This window comes from Saccopteryx leptura, chromosome 1 (assembly GCF_036850995.1).
Source record: "Saccopteryx leptura isolate mSacLep1 chromosome 1, mSacLep1_pri_phased_curated, whole genome shotgun sequence".
Taxonomy (NCBI): Eukaryota; Metazoa; Chordata; class Mammalia; order Chiroptera; family Emballonuridae; genus Saccopteryx; species Saccopteryx leptura.
The window spans coordinates 218,968,216-218,979,760 of NC_089503.1; the positions used below are offsets into that span (position 1 = coordinate 218,968,216).

At 44.4% G+C, this 11,545-nt stretch overlaps 1 protein-coding gene, 2 non-coding genes and 1 pseudogene across 3 annotated transcripts; 3 read left to right on the top strand and 1 right to left on the bottom strand.

Annotated features, from left to right (window-relative positions):
* Positions 1 to 634: 634 nt before the first annotated feature.
* LOC136406393 (mitochondrial pyruvate carrier 2 pseudogene) lies at positions 635 to 6,516 on the bottom strand (annotated as a pseudogene).
* Positions 6,517 to 6,765: 249 nt separating this feature from the next.
* RPS3A (ribosomal protein S3A) lies at positions 6,766 to 11,545 on the top strand. The gene is made up of 6 exons (XM_066386408.1): positions 6,766 to 6,918; positions 7,557 to 7,660; positions 8,049 to 8,236; positions 10,059 to 10,267; positions 10,718 to 10,827; positions 11,373 to 11,545. The coding sequence occupies exons 1-6, from the start codon at positions 6,857 to 6,859 to the stop codon at positions 11,492 to 11,494; spliced, it is 795 nt and encodes a 264-aa protein (XP_066242505.1). The 5' UTR covers positions 6,766 to 6,856; the 3' UTR covers positions 11,495 to 11,545.
* Positions 9,170 to 9,242, top strand: LOC136389766 (small nucleolar RNA SNORD73). Its single transcript, XR_010748340.1, has one exon. It is a non-coding gene; the product is annotated as a small nucleolar RNA SNORD73 (small nucleolar RNA).
* LOC136389767 (small nucleolar RNA SNORD73) lies at positions 10,544 to 10,613 on the top strand. Its single transcript, XR_010748341.1, has one exon. It is a non-coding gene; the product is annotated as a small nucleolar RNA SNORD73 (small nucleolar RNA).

Here is an 11,545-nt window from a genome sequence, read left to right on the forward strand (position 1 = left end):
ATAGTACTGTACGTGAGCGACTCTGTGCTTTGCATGGTGATCACTGACCACCAATGAAAGAGGTGCCCCTTCCGGAAGTGAGGCGGGGCTGGATAAATGGCCTCAGGGGGCCGCATGTGGCCCGCAGGCCATAGTTTGGGGACCCCTTCTCTATCCACTGCTCCACTGAGCCACCGCCTGGTCAGGCTTAACTTCTTTATTCTACTCTGGCTCTACTACATTGTACTCTCCACACAACAGACACAGTGTCACTCCCATGTTCAGAATCTTCCAATGGCTTTTCATTCCCCACAGAAAAATGTCCAGAGAATATACTATAGTCTGCAAGCTCCCACATTATTTGAAGTAGCCAAAAAGATCATTTCCTAAACATGACATGGGACAGCACCAAGGTAAGGACAGGGGGAGCACGTGAGGGACTGGAATAGTCAGACACTGAGAGGCAGGAGAAGGGTTCCTGACAGGTAAAAGTACTGACAAGGACCCCAAAGACTTGAGATGTGATACCATTAATTTCTAATTGGTCCAGTCTGAAATGTGCAGTTTTTCTAATCATGCTATGAGGGTAATCATGCTATGCTTAATGAGTTTAAATCTATCTATCCATTTATATATACATATACATATATATATATTTTAATTATAAATTTGCTTTATTTCTCTGCTGAATCAAGCATTAGCTCCCAGTTAGGTTAGATTTTTTTTTTTACATGTTCCAATCATTAGCATAGTTAGCATCACCTTACCAACAACCAAATAACAAGTTAAACTAGGTCCCAGGGGTTATGTCCACATCTAGGTGGTTGGGATGATCAGGAACTCTTTATTTGTTTGCTTTAGCTTTTAGTTCTTGGTTATATCGCCAAATACGGAAAAGCTGAGAGGCTCCTGCTGTCCCAACAAAGAAATTAACAGCGAACAGATTCCAGTTTTTTGGAATAATTACCATTGAGTATCTTGACCAAATAAATCCTGTAGTCATCAAAACAGCAGATTGCGCTGTGCTGAGCTTTTCGGCAGGTCTGGCCATGTCAGCCAGTCCAGCGCACACCAAGCCCCATTTCATCATTGGAGCCCAGAAAAAAATTGTTCTGGGACCTGCTGGGTGGTTGTACAGTGGCCTCAGTTTCTCAGGCAGCAGGAGCTCCACTCTATTGAGGAGCCAGTGGTAGGTTGCCCTGAGGCCCCGGGCGCTGGAGGCGGGCATCTCTGCAGGGATTGTGGGTGGCCAGCCGAGTGGGCGGAAGGGTGGCAGCGTCCTGTTCCCTGGCTGATGAGGAAGGGCAGCTTGTCACTTTCCCCTGCTGTAGGCCTTGGCTCCTCCTCTCCCTTCTGCTGCTCTTTCCGTGGCCACTCAGCCTGGCCCTCCTAAATCTATATGGAAGATGCCTGCAAAGAATAAGAACCTACAGTAATATAAATGGGAAAAGAACTAAATGAATCTTTCAGAATAAAAAACACAGTAGAAAAATTCCAAAACCATTGGATGCGTTTAATAGATGAGTCACAGATGAAAAGAAAATTAATGAAATATGGACACCTTACTAGGTTTGATATCTTTTGACATTTTCTATTTTATTGTATTCTATAGTAATATTTTATCTTAATTTTCAAATTCTCAGATGGTTGAGACCCAATAAACTGATTTTTTACCCCCATCCTCTCCTTTTTAAAATATAGTTTAGCCTGACCAGGCGGTGGCGCAGTGGATAGAGCATCGGACTGGGATGTGGAGAACCCAGGTTCGAGACCCTGAGATCGCCAGCTTGAGCGCGGGCTCATCAGCTTTGAGCAAAGCTCACCAGCTTGGACCCAGGGTCGCTGGCTCGAGCAAGGGGTTACTCAGTCTGCTGAAGGCCCGCGGTCAAGGCACAGATGAGAAAGCAATCAATGAACAACTAAGGTGTCACAACAAAAAACTGATGATTGATGCTTCTCATCTCTCTCCGTTCCTGTCTGTCTGTCCCTATCTATCCCTCTCTCTGTCTCTGTAAAAAAAATAAAATAATATATATATAAATATATATAATTTAAATCAATAATTGTTCCATTTCATTTTATTGATTTTACAGAGAGAGGGGGGTGTATCAACTCCTAGTTGCTTCAGTTTAGTTATTCATTGCTTGCTTGTCCTATGTGCCTTGACCAGGCAAGCCCGGGGGTTTTGAACCCACAACCTCTGTGTTTCAGGTCAATGCTTTAGCCACTGTGCCCCCACGGGCCAGGTGGGAAAATATTTTTTTAAAGGTTTTATTGGCCTGACCTGTGGTGGCGCAGTGGATAAAACGTCGACCTGGAAATGCTGAGGTCGCCGGTTCGAAACCCTGGGCTTGCCTGGTCAAGGCACATATGAAAGTTGATGCTTCTTGCTCCTCCCCCCTTCTCTCTCTCTGTCTCTCTCTCCTCTCCCTCTCTCTCTCCTTTCTAAAATGAGTAAATTAAAAAAAAAAAAAATTAAAGGTTTTATTACAAAACAAAGTTGAGGACTGAAATACATAACTCGGACAAATTCCTTAAGTTTGTTGCTAGAATAAACTAAATGCAGATGACTTCATTAATGCCTGCCCTGTGGCTTTATTCCCTCCCCTGTGGCTTTTTCACTCTCACACAGAAAGAAGAATCAGACTAGGAAAAGGCAAGTTTGGTTTTGATTCTGGGATATGTAGCCTTGGAATCTATAACATTTTCCATTGGGAAAGTTTTAAACTAGTGAGTGAACTGCCATCTATAAAGTAAACTTAGGGTTATTATAAGGATAGAATTAATACAGAGTTTATTAGACTCAATATTATATTTGGAAAGAATCACTGATTTCTGCTGGTCATTAGTTTTCACCAGTCTAAAACTAGACTAGAAAAATAATGTCCAAAGAGTTTTTCATAAAGCTGATTTACTTATTTAAAAGGATTAACCTTAAAAAAATAAAAGGATTAACCTTTTGTGGCAATCACAGAAAAAAAATAAAAGTATCAACCTTTTAGAGGATATGTTCTTTATTTTTGACGGGTCAAGACAATTTTAAAATGAAAACGACAGTTGTTTTCTGTTTTATGATATGGTGAAATTAAAAAAAAATTTTTTTTTCTTTAGCAAGAGAGACAGAGACAGAGAGAGGGACAGGGAGGGACAGAAAGGAAGGGAGAGAGATGAAAAGCATCAAGTCTTTGTTGCAGCACCTTAGTTGTTCATTGATTGCTTTCTCATATGTGCCTTGATAGGGGACCTGTAGCAGAGTGAGTGACCCCTTGCTCAAGCCAGCGACCTTGGGCTTCAAGCCAGCGACCTGGGGCTCAAGCCAGGGATCTATGATCCCAAGCTCAAACTGGCAACCCTGTGCTAAAGCTGGTGAGAATGCACTCAAGCCAGATGAGCCTTTGCTCAAGCCGATGACCTTGGGGTTTCAAACCTGAGTCCTCAGCATCCCAGGCTGATGCTCTATCCACTACACCAGTGGTCCCCAACCTTTTTTGGGCCACGGACCGGTTTAATGTCAGAAAATATTTTCACGAACCGGCCTTTAGGGTGGGACGGATAAATGTATCACGTGACCGAGACAAGCATCAAGAGTGAGTCTTGACGGATGTAACAGAGGGAATCTGGTCATTTAAAAAAAATAAAACATCGTTCAGACTTAAATATAAATAAAATGGAAATAATGTAAGTTATTTATTCTTTCTCTGCGGACCGGTACCAAATGGCCCACGGACCACTACCGGTCCACAGTCCGGGGGTTGGGGATCACTGCAATACACCACAGCCTGGTCAGGCGGACATAGTGAATTTTTTTTTTTTTTTTTTTTTCATTTTTCTGAAGCTGGAAACAGGGAGAGACAGTCAGACAGACTCCCGCATGCGCCCGACAGGGATCCACCCGGCACGCCCACCAGGGGGCGACGCTCTGCCCACCAGGGGGCGATGCTCTGCCCATCCTGGGCGTCGCCATGTTGCGACCAGAGCCACTCTAGCGCCTGAGGCAGAGGTCACAGAGCCATCCCCAGCGCCCGGGCCATCTTTGCTCCAATGGAGCCTTGGCTGTGGAAGGGGAAGAGAGAGACAGAGAGGAAAGCGCGGCGGAGGGGTGGAGAAGCAAATGGGCGCTTCTCCTGTGTGCCCTGGCCGGGAATCGAACCCGGGTCCTCCGCACGCTAGGCCGACGCTCTACTGCTGAGCCAACCGGCCAGGGCCGTGAAAATTTTAAATTGCAGTCCTATTGGTTCCCATAAGTATTTTGAAAATCTGGATTGATTCATAAAGTTCAAAAATTGGGACCAGCACTGCTATCATCTACCTCTTATTTGTTCATCCAGCAAATATTCTGAGGACCTACTATGTGCTAAGAGATGGAACAGCACAAATATGAGAAAGACTGCACTGTGTGCCCTCCTGCTCACAGAGAGAAAGGGACAAGTTCAATCGCCAGTCATGAGGAAGTTAAACAGTGCTGGGTTTCCTGGAAGCCTGTTTGGGGGAATCACTCTCTTAACTGAAAGAGGAAAAAGAAGCTGAGCTCTCTTGAAAATGCACAGGTACCTGCCTGCTGACAAGGGAAAAGGAATGAAGGCAAGAGAAAATCATTTTGTTCAGGGAGCTGTAAATAGTTCTAGCTGACTGGAGTTGGGGTACTTGGTAAAGGCTAAGACATGATGCAGATGAAAAGGGTAAGTGAATAGGGCTTGATAAAAGAGTTTTTACAGGCGTGGCTAAGGACTTTGATATTTTTTGTTTTAATTGTGGTTAAAAAAAAGAACATAAAATTTTAAATCTTAACCATTTTAAGCATACAATTCAGTAGGATTAAGAATATTCATACTGCCTGACCTGTGGTGGCGCAGTGGATAAAGTGTCGACCTGGAAATGCTGAGGTCGCCGGTTCGAAACCCTGGGCTTGCCTGGTCAAGGCACATATGGGAGTTGATGCTTCCTGCTCCTCCCCCCTTCTCTCTCTATCGCTCTCCTCTCTCTCTCCCTTTCTCTCTCCTTTCTAAAATGAATAAATAAAATTTTTTAAAAATCAATGGAAAATTAAAAAAAAAAAAAAGAATATTCATACTGCCTGCCCTGTGGTGGTGCAGTGGATAAAGCATTGACTGGAATGCTGAGGTCACCAGTTCGAAACTCCAGGCTTGACGGGTCAAGGGTCAAGGTACATATGAGAAGCAACTGTGAATTCATGTTTCCTGCTCCCGCCTTCCTGCCTTTCTCTCTCTCCTCTATAAAATGAATAAAATCTTTCTTTTAAAAAAAGAATATTCATACTGTTGTGAAATAAGGACTTTGACACGATCCTATAAGCAACTGAGATGAACAGAATTATGAAAGATTTTAGGATAGGACTGGAGATTTAGGAAGATTGTTTTAGAAGAAGGTAGGGGTCATAGCAGGCAGGGGATGGACTGGAAGGGATTACAGGATTTGAAGGCTTGTGGGGCCTTGTGAGTGGGAGTTTCTGGGTTGGTCACAGGATTATTTGCCAGAGGGGAAGTCAGAGAAAGGAACTCAACCTCTCACTGGCTGTGGTCCAGCCTGTATGGGTCAGCTTTCCAGAGGCTGCACGCTCAAAGCCAGGGGGCTGCATCTAGCCAGGATATAGTTTTGTTTAACTCCCTACAATTAAAAAAAATTTTTTTTTGATAACTAGCCAAAATTAAAAAATTTGATTCCATACAAAAATATTCAAATTTTTGTGGCCCTGCCCGGTTGGCTCAGTGGTAGCGTGTTGGCCCAATGTGTGGATGTCCCAGGTTCGATTCCTAATCAGGGCACACAGGAGTAGCAACCATCTGCTTCGCCTCTCCTCTCCCTCCCCTCTCACTTCTCTCTCTCTCTCTTTTCCCCTCCTGCAGCCATGGCTAGAATGGAGGGAACTGGCTCCTGGCACTGAGGATGGCTCCATGGCTTCTGCCTCAAGCGCAAAGAGCTTGGTTGCTAAGCAACAGAGCACCGCCCCAGATGGGCAGAACATCACCCCCTAGTGGGCTTTCCTGGATCCTGGTCAGGGCACATGCGGGAGTCTGTCTCTGCTTTCCCTTCCTCTCACCGAATAATAATAATAAAAAAAAATTCCAGCTTCTCTTGGAAAAAAAATCAACATATATGGGAACATTGTAGCCATTGTCTCTCAGGGAAACTACCAGCAGAGTTCACTTCCCTTTTTTAAAAAAAGGAAACTACGTATCAGTGTAGGAGAATCCCATAGAAGAGTGCACAAATGAGTGCAGGGCTTTGTAGACCCCACAAAGCTCACCTAGCCCACTCACTAGCACCCGTATCATCCACAAGCAGAAATGACCAGCACCCCTTACGTTATACTTATTTAATTCTACTAACAACACTATGAGGTAGATTCTGATACTATCTTCATTTGAAATACGAGGACACTGAAACATAGACAGGTCACAAGTCTAAATATTCTTGACGGTAGTAGCATTTGAACCTGGATCTCCTGATTCCAAATCCCAAGTTCTGGAGAAGAAACAGGCTTATGGGTGAGCAGCTGAGTTCAGCTTTGAACGACGTGTGGTGGGCGTCTCCTTCTACGGAAACTTATTTCCGGGCACCAGAGCCCCAGAAACCGCCGGGAACCAGAAGCCTGCACCTCGGGCGGGCAGTGCCGACCGCAGCGCAGCTTCACAGCTAACCGTCCCCCATCCCCCCCATCCCCCCCATCCGAGGGCGCTGTCGCAGTGTGCGACGCGCGGGGGAGTGCTTTCTGTTGTCGCGATATTCTTAATGCTGGAGGAACGCAGGAGGTCAAAGGTCACGCCAACGCCGCGCCCCGCCCCGCTCCGCCCCGTCCCTTACGCCTAAGTTCTCGCGCGAGTTACACTTCCGCCCTTTTGGCTCTCGGAGCAGCACCATGGCGGTGGGCAAGAACAAGCGCCTTACGAAAGGCGGCAAAAAGGGAGCCAAGAAGAAAGTGTAAGTAGTGACTGTCGGGGCTCTCTGCTGTTTGGGGTCTAGCTAGAGTCGGCAGGCGGGTTCTAGGTCGTGGCCTGGGCCGGATGGCGAGGATGCCACCCGGATTGTGTTGGCCGGGCTGGGTTAGTAAACTCCGAACAGCGGCCTGGCAGATGTGGGCGCTGCGTCGCGGCGGACGGGCTGTCTTTCCCCCGGCCTGGGGCTGTGCGCGCCCCCTTGGAGCAGAATTACCGCCGTGGCTCGGGGCTGGAGTGTTCCGTATTGTGGGCTCACCAGCCTCGTAAATTCCACGGGTAGTGGGTGCCACTGGGAGAGCTGGAGTTGGGGACGGAACTCTTGTCCATACGGGACCTCGGGCCGGGTGAGACCTGGGAGCTCCAGGTGGGCTCGCCTGGGTCACTAGGATGTGTTCTCGTGTGCCAGTCAAGTTCAGGCGACACACGTGCTGTTGGAGGCGGCGCTGTCTGTGTGGTGGACTGACTGATAAGGGTGGGCAGTGTGCACACTCGCGGCTCACCGAGGAGTTTGCCGCGGTGTCTGCATGCCAGTTAACTTTTCAAGTCAAGAGAAGGAGGAACGTGAAAACGTCAAGAATGTGATCTGCGGTAAAACTTAAGCCATTTTTTTTTTAAATCCAGGGTTGATCCATTTTCTAAGAAAGATTGGTATGATGTGAAAGCACCAGCTATGTTCAATATAAGAAATATTGGGAAAACACTGGTCACAAGAACTCAAGGAACCAGTGAGTATCTGATTCTTGGTTTTTATTTTTCTTAGAGACGTGTGTGTATCTCGGCCTACTGTTGGTCCTGCGCTGGGAGACCTTAAGAAAATGTCAGCTCTGGGTCGCAGCTTTGGCCTCTGTGGTGCTTGGTTTGGGGACGCTTGTAGAAACAAGGTAGTACTTACTATAGGGTTTCTAAGAAAATGTGCGTGGGTAGTTTTAAACTTTTGATGGGCACTGTCAGTCATTGGTGTCCACATGGATTTGGTTAAAAAAGTCAAGGTCTTGATGTAATTTACCATTCACTTTCTGAGCTCAACTTTGTGCAAGAACATTATCTTTTGTTGGCTTGACTCTGCTTACATGGTACCTAACGTTAATAAGACAATTGATTCTTGTTTTCTAGAAATTGCATCTGATGGTCTCAAGGGCCGTGTTTTCGAAGTGAGCCTGGCTGACCTGCAGAATGATGAAGTTGCATTTAGAAAATTCAAGCTAATTACTGAGGATGTTCAAGGCAAAAACTGCCTGACTAATTTTCATGGCATGGATCTTACCCGTGACAAGATGTGCTCCATGGTCAAAAAGTGGCAGGTGAGAACAAAAGTTCCTTAGAGTCACGGTGCGCGGATGACTGAAGTATAATGTCATGTGGTGTAATTACAGCAAGGAGCATTTTTTCCAGTTCAGTTTTAGATCTCATTTTAAAGCCTTGGTGTGTTCTTGCTGTTACTGAGTGCTGACTCTGGAATTCGTACTCGAGCTTGAGCAGTAGCAGCAAGGAAGCCATGATCCTCCAATTTATTTAAATTTGCGTTCAAGATTTAATAATTGGGTTGAAGATTTTTGCTGCATAGATTAGTGGCTGATTGAGGAACATCTGGATTCAGGTTTGTGTACAATTTTGCCTGTCTTCAGAATCTTTGGACCTCAAAATCAGATGGATTGTAGGCCTTGGCTAGTTAGCTCAGTTGGTTAAGAGTGTCATCCCTACAACACAAGATGGCTGGTTCGATCCCTGGTCAGGACACATACAGGAGTCAACCAGTGAATATGTAAATAAGTGGAACATCTAATCATTCTCTCTCACTCCTCTCACACACACAACACACTGCTTCTGCTCATCATCCCCCTGGCCCTTCTTCCCCTCCCTTTCTAAAATCAATAAATAAAAAATCAAATAGATTTTAACCTAAAAAGGTGGTTTAGGCTAGTCATGATGACCTCTGGCAATACAGCATAATAGTAGCAGAAACTCGGGTGTAAAGTTGAAGTCTTGGCTCCATTTCCCAATTGTGTTCTCTTTGGCAATTAACTTAAAGCTTGCTAAACCTGATTTCTTTATTTTTAAAATGTGCGTAAGGGTATCATCTCATGGAGTTAGGAATGTGAAGTCCACATAAACATGCTTAACCCAGAGCTTGACACAGCATTTGCTAACAGTATGATTGTAGAGGAAGAGAGTGCATTGGTTCAGATGTGTCTGGCGAACGAACCATTTGGCTTTGGGATATGTTGTATATTTGAAGTGAACGATGACAAAATGTTTTGGTCCCAGAAGATACATACTGATTATACTATTATGTTTATTTCTGACATTCTCCTAAGGTTCTATGGTTTCATTTTTGGGAGTATATTAAGGTTCTTTTGCTATCATTGTATTCAGTTTTTTAACTAAGGTATAAAATTTACAAAATGGAGAGGAGGCACTTCAGTTTTTGTTGCTACCTAAGATAGATTTTGGTTTTTACATCCAGGCCGTAATATGACTAATGGATTTTTAAATTGTATTTTAGCCATGAAATTGATTGTTTAATCCTCAGTGTGGCTTTTAGTTTGGAACATAAAGGGCATTTAAAAGTATATTCATTTGGCATTAATAACATTTTACGTATTCACAACACTTAAAAGATGGAATAAGTGCAGAGATCTATATTTGTAGAGTTTCTCATAGATCCTATTTTCCTCTTGTGTTGCATAATTGTACTGTTGATTCAGGGGAGAGGACTGTTAAAAGCTGTCATGTATTTGTAAAATGTGGGGGTGGCCAGAGATGGTGGGGATAGGAGGAGGGAGGATCGTTGAGAGGACTGACTTACATAATTGCATATGAAAGATGGTAAGAATTAGGTGAGTTCACTTCAAGGAAATTCTGAAATTTGTTTTGTAATTTATATTATACTTTATATTGCATGATGAGTACTTGAACTTACAGCTTTTTTATATAGGGTGGGGCAAAAGTAAGTTTACAGCTGAGTGTGAAACACAAAGTTTATCCTCGTATTTATTAATAATTGTGTTTTCCATACAAACAATTGTAAATCTACTTTTACCCCACCCTGTATAAAAATTCTGAGGGTTAAAAACTGGTAACATTAAAACCTTTTATCATCTGACAGTATTTTTTTTCCACTAGACCATGATTGAGGCTCATGTTGATGTCAAGACTACCGATGGTTATTTGCTTCGTCTATTTTGTGTTGGTTTTACTAAAAAACGCAACAATCAGATTCGGAAGACTTCTTACGCTCAGCATCAACAGGTCCGCCAAATCCGGAAGAAGATGATGGAAATAATGACCCGAGAAGTGCAGACAAATGACTTGAAAGAAGTGGTCAATAAGTTGTAGGTGTTTCTTTTGCCTCACACAACAGAACTCTGAGCTGAGGGAAAGCATGTAAGACAAGGTGGAGTCAGACCTGTGTTTAAATCCTGTCTCTGAAACCATCTAGCTATATCTCTTGAAATGAAAGCATACTAAGGACTCAGTAACGTGATTTGGTTTCTTTGTCCTTTTCTTGGATGGAGCTTTTGGCAGTTTGACTTGAAGCATACAGATGCTTTTGTCATAATTAGGAAACACACTGACAGGCAAGCCCTCCACAATCAGCAGTGTATGGGAATAAATGATGACAATACGTTTCGGTCCCAAATGATGAGCAGTGATAAAACTTAACATTTTTCTGATGTTCCCATGCAGTTGACTAGGAGGGTGCAATGGAAAAGGCAGAAGGCTTGGGGCTGGGAAGACTCAAATGCTACTTTGCTACTAAATCTATTGTTACTGGTTTGCAGGATTCCAGATAGCATTGGAAAAGACATAGAAAAGGCTTGCCAATCGATTTATCCACTCCATGATGTCTTTGTTAGAAAAGTCAAAATGCTGAAGAAGCCCAAGTTTGAATGTAAGTGAAAAAAATCACTGGATTTCTTTTTTCCCAAAGCTGGAAACGGGGAGGTAGACAGACTCCCGCATGCACCCGACCGGGATCCACCCGGCATGCCCACCAAGGGGCGATGCTCTGCCCTTCTGGGGCGTCGCTCTGTTGCATCCAGAGCCACTCTAGCACCTGAGGCAGAGGCCACAGAGCCATCCTCAGTACCCGGGCCATCTTTGCTCCAATGGAGCCTTGGCTGCGGGAGGGGAAGAGAGAGACAGAGAGGAAAGAGAGGGGGAGGGGTGGAGAAGCAGATGGGCGCTTCTCCTGTGTGCCCTGGCCGGGAATCGAACCCGGGACTCCTGCACGCCAGGCTGACGCTCTACCGCTGAGCCAACCGGCCAGGGCCTCACTGGATTTCTTAAAAAAGATTATGTGGTCAAATACTTATTTTGGTGTTTGTTTATTTGGGCCAGATACTGGCTTTTTTCTGTTATGCCTACATAGTATTTATTGAAGGACCATTGTTTCAAGCTCTGATACTCTGCAGCTAACAGTGTTTTTCTGTTTAGTGGGAAAACTCATGGAACTTCACGGTGAAGGTAGCAGTTCTGGAAAAGCTACTGGAGATGAGACAGGTGCTAAAGTTGAACGAGCTGATGGATATGAACCCCCAGTCCAAGAATCTGTTTAAAATTCAGAGGTTTAATGGTGACAAATAAAAAGTCCTATTTGTGATATTTTA